This window comes from Lutra lutra, chromosome 2 (genome assembly GCF_902655055.1).
Source record: "Lutra lutra chromosome 2, mLutLut1.2, whole genome shotgun sequence".
Taxonomy (NCBI): domain Eukaryota; kingdom Metazoa; phylum Chordata; class Mammalia; order Carnivora; family Mustelidae; genus Lutra; species Lutra lutra.
In genome coordinates, this window is record NC_062279.1 from 109755723 (window position 1) to 109779395 (window position 23673).

The 23673-nt window shown below is 40.1% G+C and overlaps 1 protein-coding gene across 2 annotated transcripts in view; it reads left to right on the forward strand.

The window, feature by feature from the left end:
* Positions 1 to 677: 677 nt before the first annotated feature.
* The window catches only part of EGF (epidermal growth factor), a 108599-nt gene continuing 85603 nt past the window's right edge, over positions 678 to 23673 (forward strand). The window contains exons 1-2 of one of the 2 annotated variants that reach the window (XM_047718213.1): positions 1180 to 1280; positions 16817 to 16963. In XM_047718213.1, coding sequence (XP_047574169.1) covers positions 16900 to 16963 — 64 coding nt within the window. In that variant the 5' untranslated portion in view covers positions 1180 to 1280; positions 16817 to 16899. Of the gene's footprint in view, positions 1281 to 16816; positions 16964 to 23673 lie in introns of both variants that reach the window. The other variant, XM_047718212.1, reaches the window with a different exon arrangement.

The following is a 23673-nucleotide window of genomic DNA, read 5'->3' on the forward strand; positions in this document are numbered from 1 at the left end:
AAGTTGTCTGGGAAGGGACAGCAGTCCGCTGTGCTGGATTTCCAGTGCTTCCCAGATTCTGCACTATTAGCTTATTTTTTCCAACGTGACTCTGTAATAACAACCCACTCCTTTCCCTGCACTCCTGGCCCCTTCTGATGTTTTGTTTTGCTCATGATGAAAGAAAAGGTGTCTGTGCATACTGTATCTCTTCATTTGGCTTCAGGGATTTCCCTTTGATTTGGAAAGAATAATCTCTCAAATTCCGCTATAAAATATACAGGAGAAAGAAAAAAAGATAAAGCTCCAGGAATGTGTGCTGGTGTTGACATTTTGTTCTAATACGGCTCATGTGAATGATCGATTACTCCAAGTCTTAATTAGCCGCACTGTCGTTCACCACTGATTTGTATGGCCCGGTTTAGCTTTGTTGCCATCCTTCCAGGTATTAAAACAGCCACTCTCCCACAGGCACCTCCTAGACACCAGGAGCAACTCCACAGCCCCCTAATTGCCCTCTCCCTGGTTCTGCCCGGAATATTTATGGTGAGTTGCCAGTTATCTCCTCCCTGGCAGCCATCCCTGCTTTCCTGCAGCTAGCAATTGCCCACACGCACATTTGCAAACAGAGGCTCACTCAAGTGTCACTAAAGGAGACAGGAGGTGGAGCCAAAAGGGCTTTAAAAAGGAAAGGGAGTCATTCTACTTTGCAAAAAGAGAAACTATGCTTGGGGAGGAATCCTATCTCTGTACTTCTTTTTCAGCTTCAGCAAGGGTCGGTCGGAACTTTCCATCACTTTCCTTTTTTTCCTCTCTCTCTCACTGTGGCCTACACTGCTCTGCCTGTCACAGCGAAGTCAGCAGCAGGCCTTTAGAAGTCAGCGGCCGTGAAACTGTGAAATTTGTCATACGGGTGTCAGGTATTTCTTACTGACTTCCCAAGAACTTTGATAAAGAAATCTTTCCTGGGGGTCCCTGAGAGGCTGCAGGCCATCGTCTTGAGTTGAAGAAGGAAGAGCTGGAGGACTACCGCAAAGGAGCAGAGCGAAAGATGCCCCAGGGCTGCAGGCCAACCCAGGGGGACAGGCTTGGGGTCAGACGTACCCACTCTGCCCGGGCTATGCTCAAGCAAAGTCAAGTGATTTTCTGTTGAAAGTTCAAGCCCATCAAGATTATGCTGCTCATCCTAGTCATTCTGTTGCCGGTAGTTTTTAAATGTAGTTCTGCTAGTCTCTCAGTCCTGGAACACTGGAACTGCCCTGAAGCCTCTCCCCCAGGAAAGGGAAATTCTACTTGTGTGGGTAAGTCATCTCATAAAAAGGAATTCACATCCTCCCAGAAACTGCCTTCATATACCTGTCCATTCTGTTTTGTATACTTGGGTGTTTTTTTCTGATTTGTCTTTGGGTGGGTATATTTGGGTAATTTTTGTTCTCTAATGCAAGTACATTTCTTTCTGGTTGTTAGAGGTAATCTGCTACCAGCTATAAAAATTCACGGCTCTCAAACTGTTTTTGTGTGTTTGAGTGAATATGTCTCATTTGTAAGTAACTGAACATTTCTTTTCATGTAAACTGCTGTATTTATCCTGACATGAGGAGTATCTACTCACTTGGCTAGTCAGCTTTATATTGGAAGCTGGGGAAACAGATGGATTTTTATGGGAAACTGTTTCTATATAAGCCATAAAGTTAAAACAAAATCCTTCTTTCTGATAACTTTGTATAAGAACTCAGAAGTTGCTAAAACACTCATGAAAAATGGGAAGGGACTAGGGAACTAATGTGATTCTGTCATTTTGAAAGCCAAGTTTCAAGTTCAACCTCCTCTCCTCTCTCCCTTCTCCTGCTGTTTCTGAACTCTGAGGGCAACTTCAGTTTTTGACTAACAGGTGCATTGAAACTTTGAGCACTGCTAAGAAATGAGTTTTTCATCAAGGAGAAATGGAACTTTTATTAAATGGGTTTTTCATCAAGGAGAAATGGAACTTTTACCAGACGCAAAGAATCATCATGCTTGAGAACTTTGCCTGAAAAACATCTCTCTCTCTCCCCACTCCTGCTTCCCCTTCTCCCCTTCCCCTCTCCCCTTCTCTCCACCTTCTTCTTTCTCTCCCTGTCTTACTGTTGATTTGGTTTATTTATTCCTTGGGTGGGTCTCCAACCTGCTGCTGAAACAAGGCAGCCATTTCCAATCACTAGAGGGCATAAACTCCCCTGACATACCTTTTCTGTTGCCCTGACCTAAAAAGTGGTATGGCTCCGAAAAAGAGGTAGAGGGAGAAAAACACAGTAAAGTTTCCAGAAGAGAAGCCTCTGGAAGACAGCGCAAATTAATGGGAATAAGAGAACAATTCTGAGTCAAGCTGCTGACTTCGGCTTGTGCCCTGGCTCTCCCATGAATGAAGTTACAAATGAGGAAATCAGGTGTTCTTGCTCCAAATCTTAAGACTGTCTCTAGGTAGTGCTCATGGTAACAAATGAGCAGAACCCTACTGGAAGGGTACTGGAAGGAAGGACTGAGTTCTAGTGATCTCTGTGTCAACTGGCACGTAGAATATTTCTGCTTTCATAATATGTTCTCTATAAGTTCTTCCCAAATGAATGAGAAGTCTCTTCCTGAGCTGCTAATCACATCGTCCTAGAGAATAACTACGAAAAGGGGGTGACAAAAGGCAAAAGGGCCCCCACGAACCAGTTCCTCAGCTGTTGGAGCAGAAGTAAAAACTTTTGGACAGTTATGTCAAGTGGATTGGAGACTCTCTGGGGCAGGAGAATTTTCTGAGACTAGTTGGCCAGTGTCCCGAGACAGGCTCTGCCTTCTGCATGGGATGTGAGGGGAGATGGTAGGAGCCAGTCAAGAAGCAGAATCTGAGAGAGCAAAAAAATTTAGAGAAATGAACTGCTGCACATACCTTTAGAGGCTCAGGGAACAAACTGATTGATTCCTGCTTGCAAACGAGCCTCTGCCTTGAGCTCCTCGCTGCCCCTGCAGGTGGCTCAGAGCTGCCATCACTAAGGCTGGTTGCACCAAGTAAACCTAAAGGCCAGGCTAGAGACAGTGAGTCAGGCAGGACTGTGTCAAAGTGGAAGGCTTTAGAAGCAAACACACCTCCTTTCAAATCCATTCTACCTATTGAATACTTGAGCAAGACTAGATTGTTGCTGGGAACTAAGTATACCCCCGTTTCGGGATTGTTACGGGGATGGCGTGAGATGACACATATAAAATGCACCCAGCATGGAGGTTGCAGGTGGTGCTCAATAATGTCCCTTGGCCCTTCCACGGCTTGACTAAAACCCTTTGATCAAGTCATACCAGGAGGTGTCTTATTTAAACAGTCCTGTGACATGGCACAGACCCCAGAGAGTGTAGAATGTCTGGATGCCACTTGGTGATTCTGCCTCTGCTCCCTTGCAAGTCACTGGTTTAAACCCCCCTGCTTTACACTCCACATCTCATGTTAGCCGATAACTGCCTGGGTCACACCCTGTGCCCCCTGCATTTCAGAGGATAGTATTCCTCCCCTCTAAATAGATACAGTGCTATCTATTTTTCGGCCAATTAAGTTCTACTGGCCTTTTTACTTGCCTTTGGCATTGAGCCAGACCACCTCTGGCCAGCAGGAAGAATGCTTTGTGGTTTGACAAAGTTCAGGTTACTTTATGCAAGGTTGTCATTCATGTGACTGCTAGCCGGGTAAGCCACTTGATAACACGGAATTGGGTTTTTTCATTCTACCCTCCACCATCCTTCCTGCCTTTTTTTTTTTTTTTTAATTGAATGTATTTTATTAGCCGTATTTGAGCTAGAGTTAGGTGAGAAGAGCAATAAGGAAAACTGCTGGCAAGTGGCTTCTGAAATTTCAAGCCTGTTTGCCCTGGAGGAGAAAAATCAGTTGAAAAAAGGAACTTTTCCTGTTTGCCATGTGTACCTGTATTATTTATCTGAACTTTCTTAGTAAATAAAGGGTGAGGAAGAAACACAGGCCAACCGTGAGACAGCTGGCTGCAGGAGGGATCCGGGGGTACTAAGTTAGCCAACTGGGAAGATCGCTCTTAGCCGTAAACAGTGAGAGCCTTGATTTCAGCACTGGCTAAGGCTTGGTCAGTTTCCCAGTCCTGTGCAAAGCAGAGTAATTCCAAGATCAGAATCTTGTTTGTTTTTTCAGCCAAGGTTATGCAAAAGTTTTTTTTTTTTTTTTTTTTTTTTTAATCTAACAGCAAAGAAATTATAGAAATGATCTTCTACACATACCATGTGAATGAAACCACCCCCTCAAGTACTCAGTGGTTTGGGGCTTTTGAGGGGCCATCAAGCTTAGTGGTAAAAAAGCTTAAGTTTTCGGGGTTCAGACACCAGTTCTGCTGCTTGTGAATGGAGTCTCATTTTTCTTAGTGCAAAACAGAGATTTTTTCCTTAGTGCCAAACACCCTCAAAATTGTTGTTGTCAGGATTATGTTAATGTATTCGTTTTCAATGCAGACCACACATTACAATCACCAGTGTCTAGGTTACCACCCGGGGCCATCTGGGTCAGAGTCTCTTCTGGGGGTGAAATCCAGGCTCCATTTTCTTTTTTATTCTCCTTTGGCAATTTCAACAGGCATAATGAACAGCTTCGGTCCAGGACCACTAAATTAATACATAAGAAGTGCTTAAAAAAAAAAGTGCATAAAACAGAGCCTGGCCTATAATTAGCTCTCAGTAAATCTTAGCTGCTATCAGTATTTTTATCATTGTTAACATTATTTTTATTGGTGGCAATAGTAGTAATATTTTCTAAATGTGGCTTGGTTTCTTCTACAATAATTAAATTTTCTTTTTTTTTACACACAGAAAAAAATGACACATTGAAAAACTTGATGATAGTTTTACCACATTAAAAAAAGTAGTCAAAATAATTTCAACATTTATAACTTGTATTTTTGTAATCAGAAGAAATGTTTATTAAAAATACAAAAACACATCAAACTGACTTTAGTCAGTGTCCATGTGGAACTGCAATTCCAATGTCTTTGTCTTTCTGCGTGATATCAACTGATAAAAATTGCACTAAGCACCAATTAAATCTGCTTGCTAGATTTCTTACCAGTAATTATTTTATTTTATTTTATTTTATTTTTAAGATTTTATTTATTTATTTGACAGAGATCACAATTAGGCAGAGAGGCAGGCAGACAGACAGAGAGAGAGAGAGAGAGGAGGAAGCAGGCTCCCTGCTGAGCAGAGAGCCCGACATGGGGCTCGATCCCAGGACCCTGAGATCCATGACCCGAGCTGAAGGCAGAGGCTTTAACCCACTGAGCCATCCAGGTGCCCCTGTAATAATTTTATTTTAATAACAATAACAAAAACAAGCTACTTGAAAATGATTATTTAAATTTCTTGCATATTTTTTTCTTGTATTTAGAACCAGTTTCTCTAAGATGTTTAAAGTTGTTGTGGGCTTATAAAGAAATAATAAAATAATTCTTTAAATGAATTTTGAACAAGTTGTGGTTGTCCAAATATTTGACATTTCAGTTTAGAAGTTGGAAGGTGGGAATTCTTTGCTTTTGTTCAGAATTGAACAGCTAATTATTTTCCATTAAAAGCAAATGGACTAGTAATTTGGCTCACATAAATTCAGAATCTTCTATGTTTTGGACTAGTTTAAGAATAGATATTAACTCTTTAAATGTTTGGTAGAATTCAGCCATGAAGCTATCTGGTTCTGGACTTTTGTTTGTTGGGAGTTTTTTAATTACTGCTTCAATTTTATTGCTGGTAATCCATCCATTCAAATTTTCCATTTTTTCCTGATTCACTTTTGAGGGTTATATGTTTCTAGTAATTTATTGATTTCTTCCAGGTTGCCCAATTTTTTAACATATAATTTTTCATAATATTTTCTTATAACTCCTCTAATTCTGTGGTGTTGGTTATTATTTCTCCTCTTTAATTTTATTTGTGTCCCCTCTCTCCCTCTCTCTTTCTCTAATGAGTCTGGCTAGAGGCTTATCAATTTTATTGCTCTTTTCAAAGAGCTAGCTCCTGGTTTCATTGGTCTATTATTTTTTTAAAGTCTGTTTTATTTTTGTTCTAATCTTCATTATCTCCTTCTTTCTGGTTTTGGGTTTTGTTTGCTCTTTTTCTAACTCCTTTAGGTATAAGGTTAGGTAGTTTGTTTAAAATTTTTCTTGCTTCTTGAGGTAGGCCTGTAATCTTCTCTCTTGTAGCAGCTTTTACTGCATTCCAAAGATTTTTTTTAAAGATTTATTTAATTATTTTGAAAGAGAGATAGAGAGAGCATGTATACGTGAGAGCACATGAGGAGGGGGAGGGGCAGAGGGAGCGCGAGAGGGAGAGAATCTCAAGCAGACTCCCTACTGAGTACAGAGCGGAATGTGGGGCTTGGTCTCACAGCCCTGAGATCATGAGCTGAACCTGAATCGAGTCAGACATTTAGCCGACTAAGCCATCCAGGTGCTCCTGGATCCCAAAGATTTTGGACCATTGTGTTTTTATTTTTATTTGTTCCATGTATTTTTTGATTGCTTTCTTTTGCTGTAGGCAGGCTGGATCCAAGAACCCAGCAGGGGTCCCACAGGACCAGCCAAGAGGGTCTTTGGGTATATGCAAAGCAAAAATCAAACACAAGCTTTGAGGGAGTGAGAGCAGAATTATTGAAGAGATAGAGGAAGTACAGGTACTGGCAGAGGCTGTGAGACTCAAAAAGGAAAAGAAGAATCTCATATTTGCTTGGGGTCTGGGGTTTTTACTGAGGATTGTGGTCTGGTATACGTTACCTCCCAGGCATCCAGGAACTGGTCAGATCAAGGACAAAGGCCTGGGTGTCCTCCATAAGTTACTTGGAGCGAGCGGGTCTCGGCGCCTAGATGTCTAACCCCAGTGGTCTGGAATATGGACAAGATGGCCTCACCCAGTCCTTGCCCAGTCCTTCCTTGGATGTTATCTATCGTGCTAGAAGACTCTAAAGAAATCATTAACTCCTTGCCCCTTACAAGGAAGACATACATTATTTGTGCTATGAGGTATGTGTAAAATCAGGGTACAGGTCTGAGCAAGAACCTTCCAGGGTACAGGAAGAGGAGCAGAAAGCAGATTTTTATGGAAAACTTCAGTTGTTTCAGCCAAATACTAGGCAGAAACTTGTGCTCTCATCACCTCTTGACCTTCCTCCTAAGCCTGAAGTTTGAATTGGTGTGTGTGCCTGTTTTCACTTTATGACCTTGGTTTTCTGATTCTCCCAGGCCTGGCTTAACCATGCTAATGTCTCTCAGTGTCTGGGTTTCCCAAGGATTTCCCAGGATACTTAGTCCCCTGGAATCTGTGTGAGTGTGAAGGCATTTGAGAGCCAGCAGACCCCTGTGACAATGACTCATGGTAATTGTTGATTTATTTGCAAGCCCCCTCGCAGTGACAGGAGAGAATAGCGGGCTCAGAGAAAAACACTACCTTCTTTCCTCCCTTTGGAACAGCCCATCAGTGTGCCTTTGATCAGCTTTGTATATGTAAGTGGATTTCATTCACGAGGTGGTTCTTTCTGTGGATAGATGGTTGCTAGGATACAGAGAGTCCCAACAACATCATGGCAGCTGCCTAGTTCTTCCGCACATGGTGTGGCAGTTGAGAAATACTATATTTTATTTATTTCAATACTTTTTTGGTTAAAATTTCAAAAGCTTGAAGAAGGATCTTTCTTCTCCTGTAGATTCCATCCTTGTATAAACAGATCAATGAAAGAGGATCAAAGTTGATACTATGTAGTTGCTGATACCAATCCTATGTATTACAGGCCCTTCCCTTAAGAGGCACAGAGGCAAGAGCTACCAGGAATATTCTGGTGTTTTTCTCCCTCCCTCTGAAGTATATAGTTATTCTGTTTACTGTAGAATTTGCAACAAAAAGGAATTTAACCTCTCCATGGTCTGCAGGGAGACTGCAAAGGCTATTGTCTTTAACATTAATTTGTCCAGTATGTAGAAATGTACATCTTTTAGATTCAAGCAACATCGTTGAGAATTTTAAGAGCTCTAAGTGGATCCAAAAGTTTATTGTATTTTGGAAAGCAAATTTGAAAAAAACTGAAACTTTGATATGTCCTGGTTATCCTAATGAATCATGGCAGCAATTTCATCTAAGAAGAAAAAAAAGGTATATGAAGAAAAATTTTCATCTAAAATTTCAATGCATTTAAGAGCACCCAATAGGGAACCTGGGTGGCTCAGTGGGTTAAAGCCTCTGCCTTCGGCTCAGGTCATGGTCGCAGGGTCCTGGGATCAGCCCCGCATTGGGCTCTCTGCTCAGCGGGGAGCCTGCTTCCCCTCTCTCTCTGCCTGCCTCTCTGCCTACTTGTGATCTCTGTCTGTCAAATAAATAAATTTTTAAAAAATCTAAAAAAAAAACTTATTTAAAAAGCACCCAATAATGCCCAAGAAAAGATGATATAGGTGACTGTCTTTCTTTTTTAAAAATTTTTAACCTTTTTTTATTTTTTAAAGGTTTTATCTATTTATTTGACAGAGAGAGAGAGCACAAGCAGGGGGAGCTATAGGCAGAGGGAGAGGGAGAAGCAGGCTCCCTCTCTGATGAGAGCCCAACATGCGGCTCTATCCCAGGACCCTGGAATCATGATCTGAGCCAAAGGCAGACGGTTAACCAACTGAGCCACCCAGGCACCCTCTTTCTCCCTTCCTTCCTTCCATCCTTCTTTCCTTCCTCCCTTCCTTCCTTCCTTCCTTCATTCCTTCCTTCCTTCCTTCCTTTTTCTTTCTTTCTTTTTTTCTTTCGTTCGTTCTTTCTTTCAGATTTTATTTATTTATTTGAGAAAGAGAGAGAGAATGAGAGAGAGAGAAAGCACATGCACAAGCGGAGGAGGGGCAGAGGGAGAGGGAGAAGCAGGCTCCCCACTGAGCAGGGAGCCTAATGTGGGGCTCAATCCCAGGACCTTGGGATCATGACTGGAGCTGAAGGCACATGCTTAACCGACTGAGCCACCCAGATGCCTATACTGTCTTTCAGTATTGATATATTGTCTTCTGGAAAAGAAAGCCAAAAAGAAGCACACTGTGTGTGAATATCCCTCTTTAACGTAAACCTGGTCGGTGCACATGAAATGACCAGATTTTATCACTTCCGACAGAGAGGATGAAATGTCATTTTTGAAACAAAGGACACATTTTTTTTTTCTAAGATTTTTTATTTATTTGTCAGAGAGAGAGAGAGAGAGAGCGAGCACAGGCAGACAGAATGGCAGGCAGAGGCAGAGGGAGAAGCAGGCTCCCCGCCAAGCAAGGAGCCCGATGTGGGACTCGATCCCAGGACACTGGGATCATGACCTGAGCCGAAGGCAGCTGCTTAACCAACTGAGCCACCCAGGCATCCCCAAAGGACACATTTTAAGCAGAGTGAGTTGTGGTTGGTGCATTACCCAAGTGAATTGAACTTGTCACCAAAAATGGGGGGCAGTTGCAGACAGGTGATTCTGGTGTCACTTTGCTTGTTGTCTTATTTTGCATGAAAGCGTCCCCTACCCTCTGTCGATGTGCTGTGCCTGGCAGGTTGTGTTAGGTCTCAGTTTTTTAAATGGGTAAGGTTCTGTCCGTTATGTAGCTGATATGAGCTGCCCCTGCTTACCTCATAGGATTTTATGAAGACTCAGTTAATTAATTCATGTAAGGTGCTTACAATCTTGCCTGATTTAGTGAGTTTCCACTAGATACTAGCTGTTACTTTCTACCAAAGACCATAAGCTGCGACATTAGGAACATCTTCGCTTTGTGAAATTTTTCTAATGCCATTTCTTCAAATTTGTAATGATGCTTAAAGAAATCTGAAGTTAGTGTCTTGGGATGAACAAGGCCTCACCATCATCTTACCCACTCTTCTCTGTTATTTGTCATTATCCTTGATGGTAAAGTATGGCACAAAATCCCCAATTCATTATTTTTTCCCAAGTAATTATTCTATTTGTCATATTTGCTTTCAACATTCTGAAGAAATTATATGAAGCATTTTTCCTCTCTATTTCTATAGCTATGCATGCAGCTGGGGCCTAGGACTAAGTACTGGCCAGGGTGGAATTAATAAGAACAATGAAACTGGACTCAGAAAACATCTAGAGACCAACACTTCTTGATTTTCTTTTGTTTTTATCTATTTGTTTAGGGATGCTCAGAATGTAGTATCCATAGGCAAATATTTATTTGTTTCACTTTGCAATTTGGGAAACATTCTTTTAAAGGCAGTTAAAGAAGATAATTGTGTTAGTTATAGATGAGACCCACACCACATTTTGTACCTCTAATAATTTTTTTCCAGATGTAATCAGTTTGATGAATTTTCTAGACTTCATCCAGAGGGCTGAGCATACATCACGGCAAGGGTGGGCATTGTTTTTTTCAGGTTAAGGTTTTATTTCCTTTTGTAGAGCTCATAGTGACACATTATTAACTTGGTGTTTGAAGTTGAGAGAAGCAGAAAGAAGAAAACATTTCACAGAAAATAGGAGTTAAGGTGAATAGCATCTATTTATGAATTTACCACAAACTTAGGCTTCTTCACAAAATGTTCCAGACAAGGAAACTATTGAATTCTGTAAGACCAGCAGGATAGGAATTGAATTGTTAATGTTAGATTAGAAAGACCTAGAAGATCATGTATCCAGTGGCCTCCTGTTACTGCTGAGAAGCTGAGATCCAGAGGGGCGAAGTAATTCACTAGGATTCTGTAATACTTTGAACTCAGGACCCTGGACTCATAAAATTTACCATGTATGTGCCACCTCCCATGACTGATAGTTGAAAGCCCACCAGTGTAATGATTAGTTCTCCCTTACCTAAAAGTATTAATAATATTAGGTTGGTTTAGGTTAAGTCTCTTAATATGTCTAGTTGTTTATATTTAAAGCACCTTGAAAGTAGGACTAAGGTTTCCTTTTATATAAATTATACCAATAAGTTAATTCAAATCAATTCAACAAATGTCTACTGAACATCAATTATGTGTTTAGAATGACAGTGTTAATATCACTGATCCAAATGCCCAGGGTCTCCTGAGGGGACAGTGGGGTTCCCAGCTCAGAGAGCCAGATGTGGAGTGTTTACCTGATGACTTATGGACCATATTAGTTGGATTTACCAAAACCAACTTTGACAAAATCCGACAAGTGGCTTAAAAACCTTCCTGCAAAGGAACTAAAGATTGCAGACAATGCTACTAATTCAAGCTCAAGAGAATAATGAGGGAAGAACAGAAGGACACTTTTCTTTTTCCTAGAATAAGCTCTTTCTTGGTTGCATAAGAGACAAAAACAATGCAAGTCTCTTTAGACTTGACAAAAAATAAGAAAAAAACTTAATAAGAAGATAGTCTGAAAACTGGATTAAATTTATTAATATTAGCGATGAACCACACAGGTGTAAAATTTGCCTTGAAATGTTAGCTAACGGTAACATGAAGCCTTCAGGACAAGCAAGATATTTTAAAATGAGTATCCAGGAATGCAAAATGACTTTTTCTGATTTTTACAGCTGTGTTCAAAGTTTGGATATATAGGACTCTATTTACTAAGCTTAATGACAAAAATTTAGAAGGCTCTCAAGATTTCTGACATTACAACAAAAATAGAAAAGCCTCTTACTATTAGTGAAATTCGTATTTCTCCTGCTTCCTGCTGTGGTAGAACACAGCTAAAATAATACATGGAAAACCGCATAACAACAGATTAAAATGTGTTCTTTTGTCAGCAAACATTGTTGAAAACTTCACAGAAAGCATTACTGAAATTTTGAAGAGAAAGTATTATAAAAATTATGGAGTTGAGTAAAAATAAAGATGTTTCTAAATATAGCTTGGCTTATGGCTTTTTCCAGAAAGTAATAGTCAACACTTAAATGACTACTCATTATATGTGAGGAAAAATTCTAAGCATGTGGCATGAAATAATTTGTTTAGTTTTCATAATAATTCTATGAGGTAAGTACTATTACCATCTCCATTTAAAGATGACGAAACCGATACGCAGAGAGGTTAAGTAATGAGCTAAACTTCAGACAGCTAATAATTAGTGGTGCTGGGAAACAATCAACAGGGGCTTTCTGTCTCCAGTGCTAGTGATCTTAGCCACTCTTGCATTCGTCTTTGTTTCAACAATGAAATGCACAAGGAATGAATACTTTTTCATTAACCAATAAAGGAAAAATGCATCAGAGAGGAAATTTCCCCCATAGTCAATGACTTCTTTATCTATTGACAAATGTGTTATGAAAAAAAGTAGTAGAAGTGTACCCAGTGCCAATGAAACCATTGAATTTACTGGCATATCAGCAAAAAAGATTCTTAGGTAAGATCACAGCCGGCCCTATACCACAGTCCTTGGCAGTCTCCCAGGGCAGCAGTGTTGTCAAGAAATTTAAACTAGAACTGCACAAAGTGCAGTGGGATATCACTGATGACTTGACTTCTCTAAAACAAGACTAAACTGGATTCTTTGTGATACTTTGTATTGGATGGGGGGGGGGGTAACCATGAACCTATTCTTTCCATAGGCTTGCCATAGAGCATCCTCAAGGCAAAGCACGCAAGAGAGCTAGTGTTACATAGTTTTCTTTTCCTTTTTATTTCTTTTCCTTTTTTATTTCTTTTCTTTTCTTTTTTTTTTTTTAAGATTTTGTTTATTTATTTGACAGACAGCAAGAGAAGTAGTGGGAGAGGAAGAAACAGGGTTCCTGCCAAGCAGGGAGCCAGATGTGGGGCTTGATCCCAGGACTCTGGGATCATGACTTGAGGCCAAGGCAGACACTTAACCAACTGAGCCACCCAGGATCCCATAGTTTTCTTTCTAAAAAAGAATAAGTGTTTCAGTGTGTTTTTGTTGTTGTTGTCTTACCTTTTCTGTGATGACAAATAGATGTTACTAGTATGCCACTCAAAAAAATAAAATCAGACATTATTCCCCTTCAAACTGAAGGTGATGTTCTAACAATGAGGAAGTAACTGCTGATGTTAAGAAACTTGTGTATGAAGAGAGCACTTGAAAACAGGTGTTTAGAAAAATCTCCATTGCTATGTGATTAGGTTATTGAACAACCTAATGTCAGTATGCCACCTATTAAAAATTCTTACGTCTGCACTCTTATAAAACAACAACAACCTTGTGAGCAGAGTTTTTGGAACTTTAAAAAAACTTCTAAATAATTTTTGTTCTTTTTAATTGGTAAAAATAGAAAATATGACACTTTCTGGTTAGTTTTCATTTACTGGTTGAAATCTAGGAAGATAGAGATTTGCTAGCCTAATTCAATAAAATCTGTGAATGATGTATTTTGTTATTTTGTGTATACAGCCAGTGAAGGAAGTTCTTCCATTTGACATAAATATAATTGTGAAATATGTTTGTCTCTGACAGCTATCTAAGTATCAAAACATTGAAATTTAAGCCAAATTTTTTAATTCTTATGTTACATTCAGTCTTTTTAGTAAACATAGACTAATCAGAAGGTATTGCATAATCTCAATTTTTCACATGCACAGGGACTTTTAGGGCTGTGGGATATCACCAGCTGGAAATGTTCAGCAGAGAGTAGGAAATATAGTAGAAAAACACAGAAGACAGATAAAAATAGGTATTTCTAAGTCTTATCATGTGTGTGTTTGAGGGTATGTGTGAACATCTGGAAAAACTTTTCTAATGCTTTAATGTTGGTGAAAGCAGTTTAGTCTGGTAGCAGCAGTCTTTAAATGAAATTGAGCATATTTTATGCCGACAGGATGAGAGATATTCAAACATGCTTATTTGAGACGAGGGATTACCTACAGCACAGGAACCTTATAACAGGATTCACTGTTCTATAAAACTGCATTTTTATGAATTTTTAAAAAGTTACACTGAGCTGTGGTATTAATCAGGAGATAGATACATATATTAATGGAATGGACTAGAATGTCCAGAAATGGACTTGAGGTAATATGGTCATTTGATCTTTAACAAAAGTGCATAAGCAATTCAGTGGAGAAAGGATAGTCTTTTCAACAAATGATGTAGGACCAAGTAGGTACCTATGAGCAAAATAATGAACCTCAACCTGAACCACCTACCTTTGCAAAGATGAACTCAAAATAGATCATAGATCTAAATTTAAGATGTAAAACTATAAAATTGTTAGGGGAAAAAAAGGGAGAAATCTCTGTCGTGGGGTTAACAGTTCTTAGAAATGACACCAAAAGCATGATAAACAGAAGAGAAAAAAAAGTTGATAAATTGTACCTCACCAAAATGAAAACTTTTGCTCTGCCAAAGGCAGTGTCAAGAGGATGAAAAGACATGCTGCCTGCTGGAAGAAAACATTTGCAATTCACGTATCTGACAAAGCACTTGTATCCAAAGTGTATTTTTTTTTTTAAAGATTCTATTTATTTACTTGACAGAGATCACAAGTAGGCAGAGAGGCAGGCAGAGAGGGAGGCAGAGAGGGAGGAGGAAGCAGGCTCCCCGCCAAGCAGAGAGCCCGATGCAGGGCTCCATCCCAGGACCCCGGGATCACGACCTGAGCGGAAGGCAGAGGCTTTTACCCACTGAGCCACCCAGGCGCCCCCCAAAGTGTATTTTTTAAAAATCTTTCAAATGAGACAGTAAGAAAACAAATAACATAGCTAAAACTAGGCAAAGGATTTAAGCAGTTTCTTCACCAAAGAGAATATAAGGATGCTAATTAAGTCCATGTAAAGATGCTCAACATTATTAATTGTTATAGACTGAATGCAGCCTATGTTTATGTTTTAATTTCTGGAACTTGTAGATGTTACCTTATATGGCAAAAGGGACTCTGCAAATGTGATCTTGCGATGGGGTGGTTATCCTGGACTATTTAAGTGGATCCTAAAGGTAATCATCAGTGTCCTTATAAGAGGGAGGCAAGAACATGCAAGGGGGAAGAAGACAGTGTAAGTGGAGAGAAATTTGAAGAGTCTGCACCACTGGCTTTAAAAATGGGGAAGGAATACACTAGATATAGGGAATACATATATATGGGGTGCATTATATTATAAAATTAGAGATTCAGTTATCCAGATGATGTAATTGTAGGAATCCATTTAAAGGGACCCACTTTAAAAACTCATTATTATTATTATTATGTAAGTTTCGGTATATAGCTTTATAATATGACATCTGCATATAATGAAGTCATCACCACCACAAGTCTAGTTACCATCCATCCCAAATGGTTCACCCCCTTCCCCTCTAGTAACCACTAGTCTGTTCTCTGCATTTATGTTTGTTTTATTTTTTGCCTCCCTCCTGCCTGCCTTCCTTTTTTCTTTCCTCCTTTTCTTTTCTTCTCTTCTTTTCTTTCCTTTTGTTTTTCCTTCTCTTCTGTTCCCTTCCCTTCTTTTCTTTCCCCTTCTCTTCTCTTCCCTTCCCTTCTTCCTTCCCTTCCCTTCCCTTCCCTTCCCTTCCCTTCCCTTCCTTCCTCATTCCAGATAGGAATAGAATTTCTCTGTCTGACTTTTTGCATACCATAATACCCTCTAGGTCCATTTATGCTGTCACAAATAGCAAGATTTTACTTTTTGTGGCTGAGTACTATTCCGTTCTGTACATCTATGTACCATATCTTTATTCATTCATGTATTGATGGACACTCCATTTGTTTTCTTACAGTGGTGATTGTAAATAATGCTATAGTAAACATAGGGGTGCATATATCTTTTGAATTAACATTTTTGTGTTATTTTGATAAATATCCAGAAATGGAATAGCTGGCTCCTATGGTAGTTCTACTTTTAATTTTTTGAGGAATCTGCCTACTGGTTTTTGTAGTGACTACACCAATTTATAGTCCCAACAGTGTATGAAGTTTCCTTTTTCTTCACCTCCTCACCAACATTTGTTACACTTGCTATTCATTGTCTTTTTGATAATAGCTATTCTTTTTTTTTTTTTTTTAACTTTTTTTTTGGCTGAATTATTATTATTTTTTAATTTATTTTCAACATAACAGTATTCATTGTTTTTGTACCACACCCAGTGCTCCATGCAATCCGTGCCCTCTCTAATACTCACCACCTGGTTCCCCCAACCTCCTACCCCCCCACCTCTTCAAACCCTTCAGGTTGTTTTTCAGAGTCCACAGTCTCTCATTGTTCACCTCCCCTTCCAATTTCCCCCAACTCCCTTCTCCTAACTCCCCATGTCCTCCATGCTATTTGTTATGCTCCACAAATAAGTGAAACCATATGATAATTGACTCTCATAGCTATTCTGACTGGTGTGAGGTGTTATCTCATGGTTTCCATTTGCAATTCCCTAGTATAATTAGTGATGTTGAGTATATTTTCATGTGTCTTTTGGCCATCTTTAGGTCTCCTTTGGAGAAATGTTGACTCAGATTCTCTCCCTACTTTTAAATAGGGTTGGTTTTTTTGTTGTTGAATTGTAGTTCTCTGTACATTTTGCATATTTGCATCTTATCAGATACCTGGTTTGCAAATATCTTCTCCCATTCAGTAGGTCCCTTATCAGTCGATGGTGCTTTCCTATGGTGTGCAGAGCTTTTATTTGATGTAGTCCCATTGTTTATTTTTGCTTTTGTTACTCTTGCCTTTGGAGTCTGATCCATAAAGATGGCACTTAGACCACCATTAAGAAGCTTAGCTCTTATGTTTTCTTCTAGGAATTTTATGGTTTCAGGTCTTGCATCCAAGTCTTTAATCTATTTGGAATTAATTTTTGTGTATGGTATAAATAGTAGCATAGTTTCACTCTTTTGCATGTGGCTGTACGAGTTTTCCCAACACCATTTATTAAAGAGATTGTTCTTTCTCTCTGTAGGCTCTTGGCTCCTTTGTTAAAGGGATCCACTTTCTAATCAGTTCCTGGAACGTGAATGCAGAGAATCTGGCCTTAGGGTGAACATGCCTAGAGCAGTGTTTCCTAGAATGGGTTTCTTAACACAGTTGAACTATGAGACAGTGCCTGGTAAGAGTTCCTGTTAAATTCAATTGGAAATAAACAGTATAGCATGATATTTAAAAGCTAGACTCTGTGACCAGAAAGATATGACTTTATTACATATAAATAATATAAATCTGTTATTTATTGGCCACGTGACTATGACAAATTAACTGCTCTAAACTTCAGTTTCTTCTTCTATACGGTGAAAATGCCGAGAGCCCCTACCTCCCAGTGTTACCCAATTAAATGAAATAATGCATCCAATGAGCTACCCTAGTGATAACACCCAAGATGTTGGCTATTATTATTCTGGTGATATTCACCACCTACCTTCTTGGAGCATCAGAAAGTGTCATGGCACATTAAAAACCTCTGTGAGGCCACTCCCACCAGTTCAGAAACAAAACAATTTTTTAGAATCTTCTAGTCTCAGTATCCCGAGAACCTGGAAGTGGACCTCTTAAGCTTGATGACGCGAATCGGGCTGAGGGTTAGGTAGGGGCTACTTTCTGCTTTAGATGACACATGTCCACCACCGCTGTGGGACTAGGTGGCAAACTTCACTCACGTATTCCAGGAAGCAAAATTGAGCCCCAGAGCTTGTCTTACAGAATTAAGATTTAAAATTCACCTCTCTGGCTCCCCTTTCCAGATGTATTATTTCTGGGTCACTTGGTGTCTCTCTCACCTGCCTTGAATGTTGACAGTAATGAATATGCTGAGAAGAAAGCTATGATTACTCTCAAATTAAATATATGCCCTTTCACGTACAGTAATTAAAAAAAAAAAAAAAAAACAAAAAGCCAAGAGATGGAGATGGACTTTTAGAATGAAATAAAACCTCCTACCTTCTTAAAACCCAAGTTACCGCTCAAGTCAGCCCCTTGAAAGGCAGTAATAAATGACTTTTATCAGGAGTTTATGAGGGGAGCAGTGAGAGGAAGTGTGAAGCTTTCTTCCATCAGGTCTATCAGTTTATTTATTTATTTTTTTAAGATTTTATTTATTTGACAGAAAGAGCACAAGTTGGGCGAAGAGCAGAGGGAGCAGGAGAAACAGGAGAAGCTCCCTGATCAGCAGGGAGCCCAATGGCACTTGATCCTAGAACCTTGGGATTATGACCTCAGCTAAAGGCAGACACTTAACTGACTGAGCCACCCAGGTGCCCCAGGTCTGTCAGTTTAAATCTACATTCTTTTTCCATGTTGGTGTTGAATCCTGCAGGTCCAGAGCTCCCTTTTCACTGTCTGTCCTGTGAACCTTCAGTCTATCTCCGGATTTAGAGCTGGATACCAGAGGTGGGGAGAGCAGGGTACCATGTTGGCTTGAGAGACGACAAGGATTTGCTGTTAATCGGGTTGCAGGATGTTTCTGTGTTATCCAGGTCCTGTGAGTCTTTGCCCCCAGGATGGGACCTTCGCTTTCTCCTTTCATTGACCTCTGTGAGGCCACTCCCACCAGTTCAGAGCCTCTGATGAGGTGCTTCTTTGAAATACTCTGTTTCTGCTGCCTACTTCAATCAAAACCTGCTTGTCCTAACTGACCTCTGAACCAGTTCTTGGAGTCATTAATAAAAGTCATCAGTGTGCTGCAAACATTCTGTCCTCCTTCCTAATTTCTGCAGATCCCTTACGAATCCCCAAGGTTGAGTAGTCAGAGGTTCTGATTGGTTTGCTGTGATCTGTTTGCTGTCTTTGGGTTTGTATTCCTTAGAAATGATGTTTGGTTTTCTATGCACTTCCCTTTTGCTGAATGGCACCCAAAATAAACAGCACAGATTTTCACAGGGGCAAGTTTAGCTGTTCAAATATGCATACCCTGCTGACATTCAAATCCATGGATTGTACCACATACCAATGTGTACAGAGTCACTGACAGGTCTGAAAAACCTTAACTGATTTATCATTTCCAGTGGTAATATAGAATGACTATTCCACCAACACTGATTCTCAAAGTCTTTCATTCTTTAAAAAAACTGTATTACATTTCAGGTCTACAGATACTTACCCAGGCCCTGGGCTGACAAAATGATGCTAACAGTGTAGGAAAAGAAATGAACAGTGTTTTGAGGGAAGTGGAATTAAAATCAGTTACATAGGGTGCCTGGGTGGCTCAGTCAGTTAAGCATCTGCCTTTGGCTCTGATCATGATCCTGGGTCCTGGGATAGAGTCCCGCATGGAGCTCCCTACTCATCGGGGAGTCTGCTTCTCTTTCTCCCTCTGTTCCTCCATCCCCTCCCCTGCCCCTCTGCTTGTGCTCTCTCGATCACTCTCCCTCTCAAATAAATAAATAAATAAAGTCTTTTAAAAAATAAAAATAATCTAAAATCAGTTACATAAGTAAAATGAAGATTGTAACTCAGACCAAGGCAGGAGAAAGGACAATATTCGGCTGCTAATTCCAACACAAACACCAACCAGTGGTGGGTCCTTGGGAAACATCACTGAATTTCCTCATTTGAACTAGATCTATGATTTCCAATTTACCAAGTGTAAGAATCATCTGGAGTGTCTATTAAAAACACAGATTGCTAGCCCTCAGCCTAGCCCTACTGAATTGGAATCTCAAGGGAGGGGATCTGCAAAAAGACACACACACTCACAGCACCCTGTGTGATTCCTTTGAACAATTTTGGGGAACACTGAATTATGTAATATTTCAGTTCTAAGAGACTATGATAAACCCTGGATGCCATGATTCACCAGTGAATGGGAAAAATCTGAAGAGAATATTCAGATTAATATTAATTCATACTTAGTAATTTAATATTTTCTATTTATTTTTTGAAAAGTTACTAAAGTTAATGTTATGGTTTGTGTTTTAGGGATCTAGGTATTCTTCAGATTTTTCTTTTCATTTTTTTTTTAAAGATTTTGTCTATTTATTTGACAGAGAGAGATCGCAAGTAGGCAGAGAGGCAGGCAGAGAGAGTGGGGGAAGCAGGCTCCCCCTGAGCAGACAGCCAGACACGGGGCTCGATCCCAAGACCCTGAGATCATGACCTGAGCTGAAGGCAGAAGCCTAACCCACTGAGCCACCCAGGCGCCCCAGATTTTTCTTTTCTCTTTGATTTATTCATTGTAATATCTGGCCTATCTAGTCCATGGTGTTCTGTTAAGCATAAATGAGATCAGGATGTGAAAATTTGTTGCTATCATTATTATTATTATTACTGCTATTAGTATAATAACTGTAGGATTGACTCTGATTTTACGAATCTGTAGTATCTACGGGTGTCTTCAGCTTTGTTCTTATGGTTGAAGCCAGACAAATGAGCAAAACACAATTATTTCTTTATTTATTAAAAAATTTTGAGTATGAGAGGAGTCAAGATGGCGGAGAAGTAGCAGGCTGAGACTACTTCAGGTAGTGGGAGATCAGCTAAATAGCTTATCTAAAGATTGCAAACACCTACAAATCCAACGGGAGATTGAAGAGAAGAACAACAGCAATTCTAGAAACAGAAAATCAACCACTATCTGAAAGGTAGGACTGGCGGAGAAGTGAATCCAAAGCGACTGGAAGATAGACCGTGGGGGGAGGGGCTGGCTCCCGGCGAGCGGCGGAGCAACGGAGCACAAAATCAGGACTTTTAAAAGTCTGTTCCGCTGAGGGACATCGCTCCAGAGGCTTAACTGGGGTGAAGTCCAGGTGGGGTCAGCGCGGCCTCAGGTCCCATAGGGTCACAGAAGGATCGGGGGTGTCTGAGTGTCGCAGAGCTTACCGGTATTAGAACAGGGAAGCCGGCTACAGAGACAGAGCCGAGGAGTGAGCTCTAAGCTCGGGGTTACCTTGAACCGGTTGCAGGCTCGGTCAGCTCGGAGCGTGGCCGGAGGCCAGGGTGACGGGAGTCATTGGGCGCTGTTCTCTGAGGGCGCACGGAGGAGTGGGGCCCCGGGCTCTCGGCTCCTCCGGGCCGGAGACCGGGAGGCCGCCATCTTCATTCCCGCCCTCTGGACTCTACGGAAAGCGCTCAGGGAACAAAAGCTCCCGAAAGCAAACCCAGCAAACTCGAGCGGATTACTCAGCCCGGCCCCGGGTAAGGGCGGTGCAACTCCGCCTGGGGCAAAGACGCTTGAGAATCACTACAACAGGCCCCTCCCCCAGAAGATCAACAAGAAACCCAGCCAGGACCAAGTTCACCTACCCAGGAGTGCAGTTTCAACACCAAGGAGAGCGGTGGAATTCCAGAGGAGGAGAAAGCAAAGCACGGAACTCATGGCTTTCTCCCCATGATTCTTTAGGCTTGCAGTTAATTTCATTTTTTTTTTCTTTTTCAATTTTTTTTTCTCTTCTTCTGCTAAATTTTTTTAACTTTTACCGTTTTCTTTTTTAACGTTTTTTAAATAGTTTATCTAATATATATATATATATTTTTTCCCTTTTATATTTTTTCTTTATCGGCTTTCTTTTTTTAATAGTTTTTTTTTTCTTTCTGAACCCCTTTTTATCCGCCTTCTCCCCCCTCACGATTTGGGATCTCTTCTGATTTGGCTAAAGCATATTTTCCTGGGGTTGTTGCCACCCTTTTAGTATTTTACTTGCTCCTTCATATACTCTTATCTGGACAAAATGACAAGGCGGAAAAATTCACAACAAAAAAAAAGAACAAGAAGCAGTACCAAAGGCTAGGGACCTAATCAATACAGACATTGGTAACATGTCTGATATAGAGTTCAGAATGACGATTCTCAGGGTTCTAGCCGGGCTTGAAAAAGGCATGGAAGATATTAAAGCAACCCTCTCGGGAGATATAAAAGCCCTTTCTCGAGAAATAAAAGAACTAAAATCTAACCAAGTTGAAATCAAAAGAGCTATTAATGAGGTGCAATAAAAAATGGAGGCTCTCACTGCTAGGATAAATGAGGCAGAAAAAAGAATTAGCGATATAGAAGACCAAATGACAGAGAATAAAGAAGCTGAGCAAAAGAGGGACAAACAGCTACTGGACCACGAGGGGAGAATTCGAGAGTTAAGTGACACCATAAGATGAAACAACATTAGAATAATTGGGATTCCAGAAGAAGAGGAAACAGAGAGGGGAGCAGAAGGTATGTTGGAGAGAATTATTGGAGAGAATTTCCCCAATATGGCAAAGGGAACAAGCATCAAAATCCAGGAGGTTCAGAGAACCCCCCTCAAAATCAATAAGAATAGGTCCACACCCCGTCACCTAATAGTAAAATTGACAAGTCTTAGTGACAAAGAAAAGATCCTGAAAGCAGCCCGGGAAAAGAAGTCTGTAACGTACAATGGTAAAAATATTAGATTGGCAGCAGACTTATCCACAGAGACCTGGCAGGCCAGAAAGAGCTGGCATGATATATTCCGAGCACTAAACGAGAAAACCATGCAGCCAAGAATACCATATCCAGCTAGGCTATCATTGAAAATAGAAGGAGAGACTAAAAGCTTCCAGGACAAACAAAAACTGAAAGAATTTGCAAACACCAAACCAGATCTACAGGAAATATTGAAAGGGGTCCTCTAAGCAAAGAGAGACCCTAAAAGTAGTAGATCAGAAAGAAACAGAGACAATATACAATAACAGTCACCTTACAGGCAATACAATGGCACTAAATTCATATCTCTCAATAGTTATCCTGAATGTTAATGGGCTAAATGCCCCAATCAAAAGACACAGGGTATCAGAATGGATAAAAAAACAAAACCCATCTATATGTTGCCTACAAGAAACTCATTTTAGACCCGAAGACGCCTCCAGATTTAAAGTGAGGGGGTGGAAAAGAATTTACCATGCTAATGGACAACAGAAGAAAGCAGGAGTGGCAATCCTTATATCAGATCAATTAGATTTTAAGCCAAAGACTATAATAAGAGATGAGGAAGGACACTATATCATACTCAAAGGAACTGTCCAACAAGAAGATCTAACAATTTTAAATATCTATGCCCCTAACGTGGGAGCAGCCAACTATATAAGCCAATTAATAACAAAATCAAAGAAACACATCGACAAGAATACAATAATAGTAGGGGATTTTAACACTCCCCTCACTGAAATGGACAGATCATCCAAGCAAAAGATCAACAAGGAAATAAAGGTCTTAAATGACACACTGGACCAGATGGACATCACAGATATATTCAGAACATTTCATCCCAAAGCAACAGAATACACATTCTTCTCTAGTGCACATGGAACATTCTCCAGAATAGATCACATTCTTGGTCCTAAATCAGGTCTCAAACAGTATCAAAAGATTGGGATCATTCCCTGCATATTTTCAGACCACAATGCTCTGAAGCTAGAACTCAATCACAAGAGGAAATTTGGAAAGAACCCAAATACATGGAGACTAAACAGCATCCTTCTAAAGAATGAATGGGTCAACCAGGAAATTAAAGAAGAATTGAAAAAATTTATGGAAACAAATGATAATGAAAACACAACGGTTCAGAATCTGTGGGAACAACAAAGGCAGTCCTGAGAGGAAAATATATAGTGGTACAAGCCTTTCTCAAGAAACAAGAAAGGTCTCAGGTACACATCCTAACCCTACACCTAAAGGAGCTGGAAAAGAACAAGAAAGAAAGCCTAAACCCAGCAGGAGAAGAGAAATCATAAAGATCAGAGCAGAAATCAATGAAATAGAAACCAAAAAACAATAGAACAAATCAACGAAACTAGGAGCTGGTTCTTTGAAAGAATTAATAAGATTGATAAACCCCTGGCCAGACTTATCAAAAAGAAAAGAGAAAGGACCCAAAT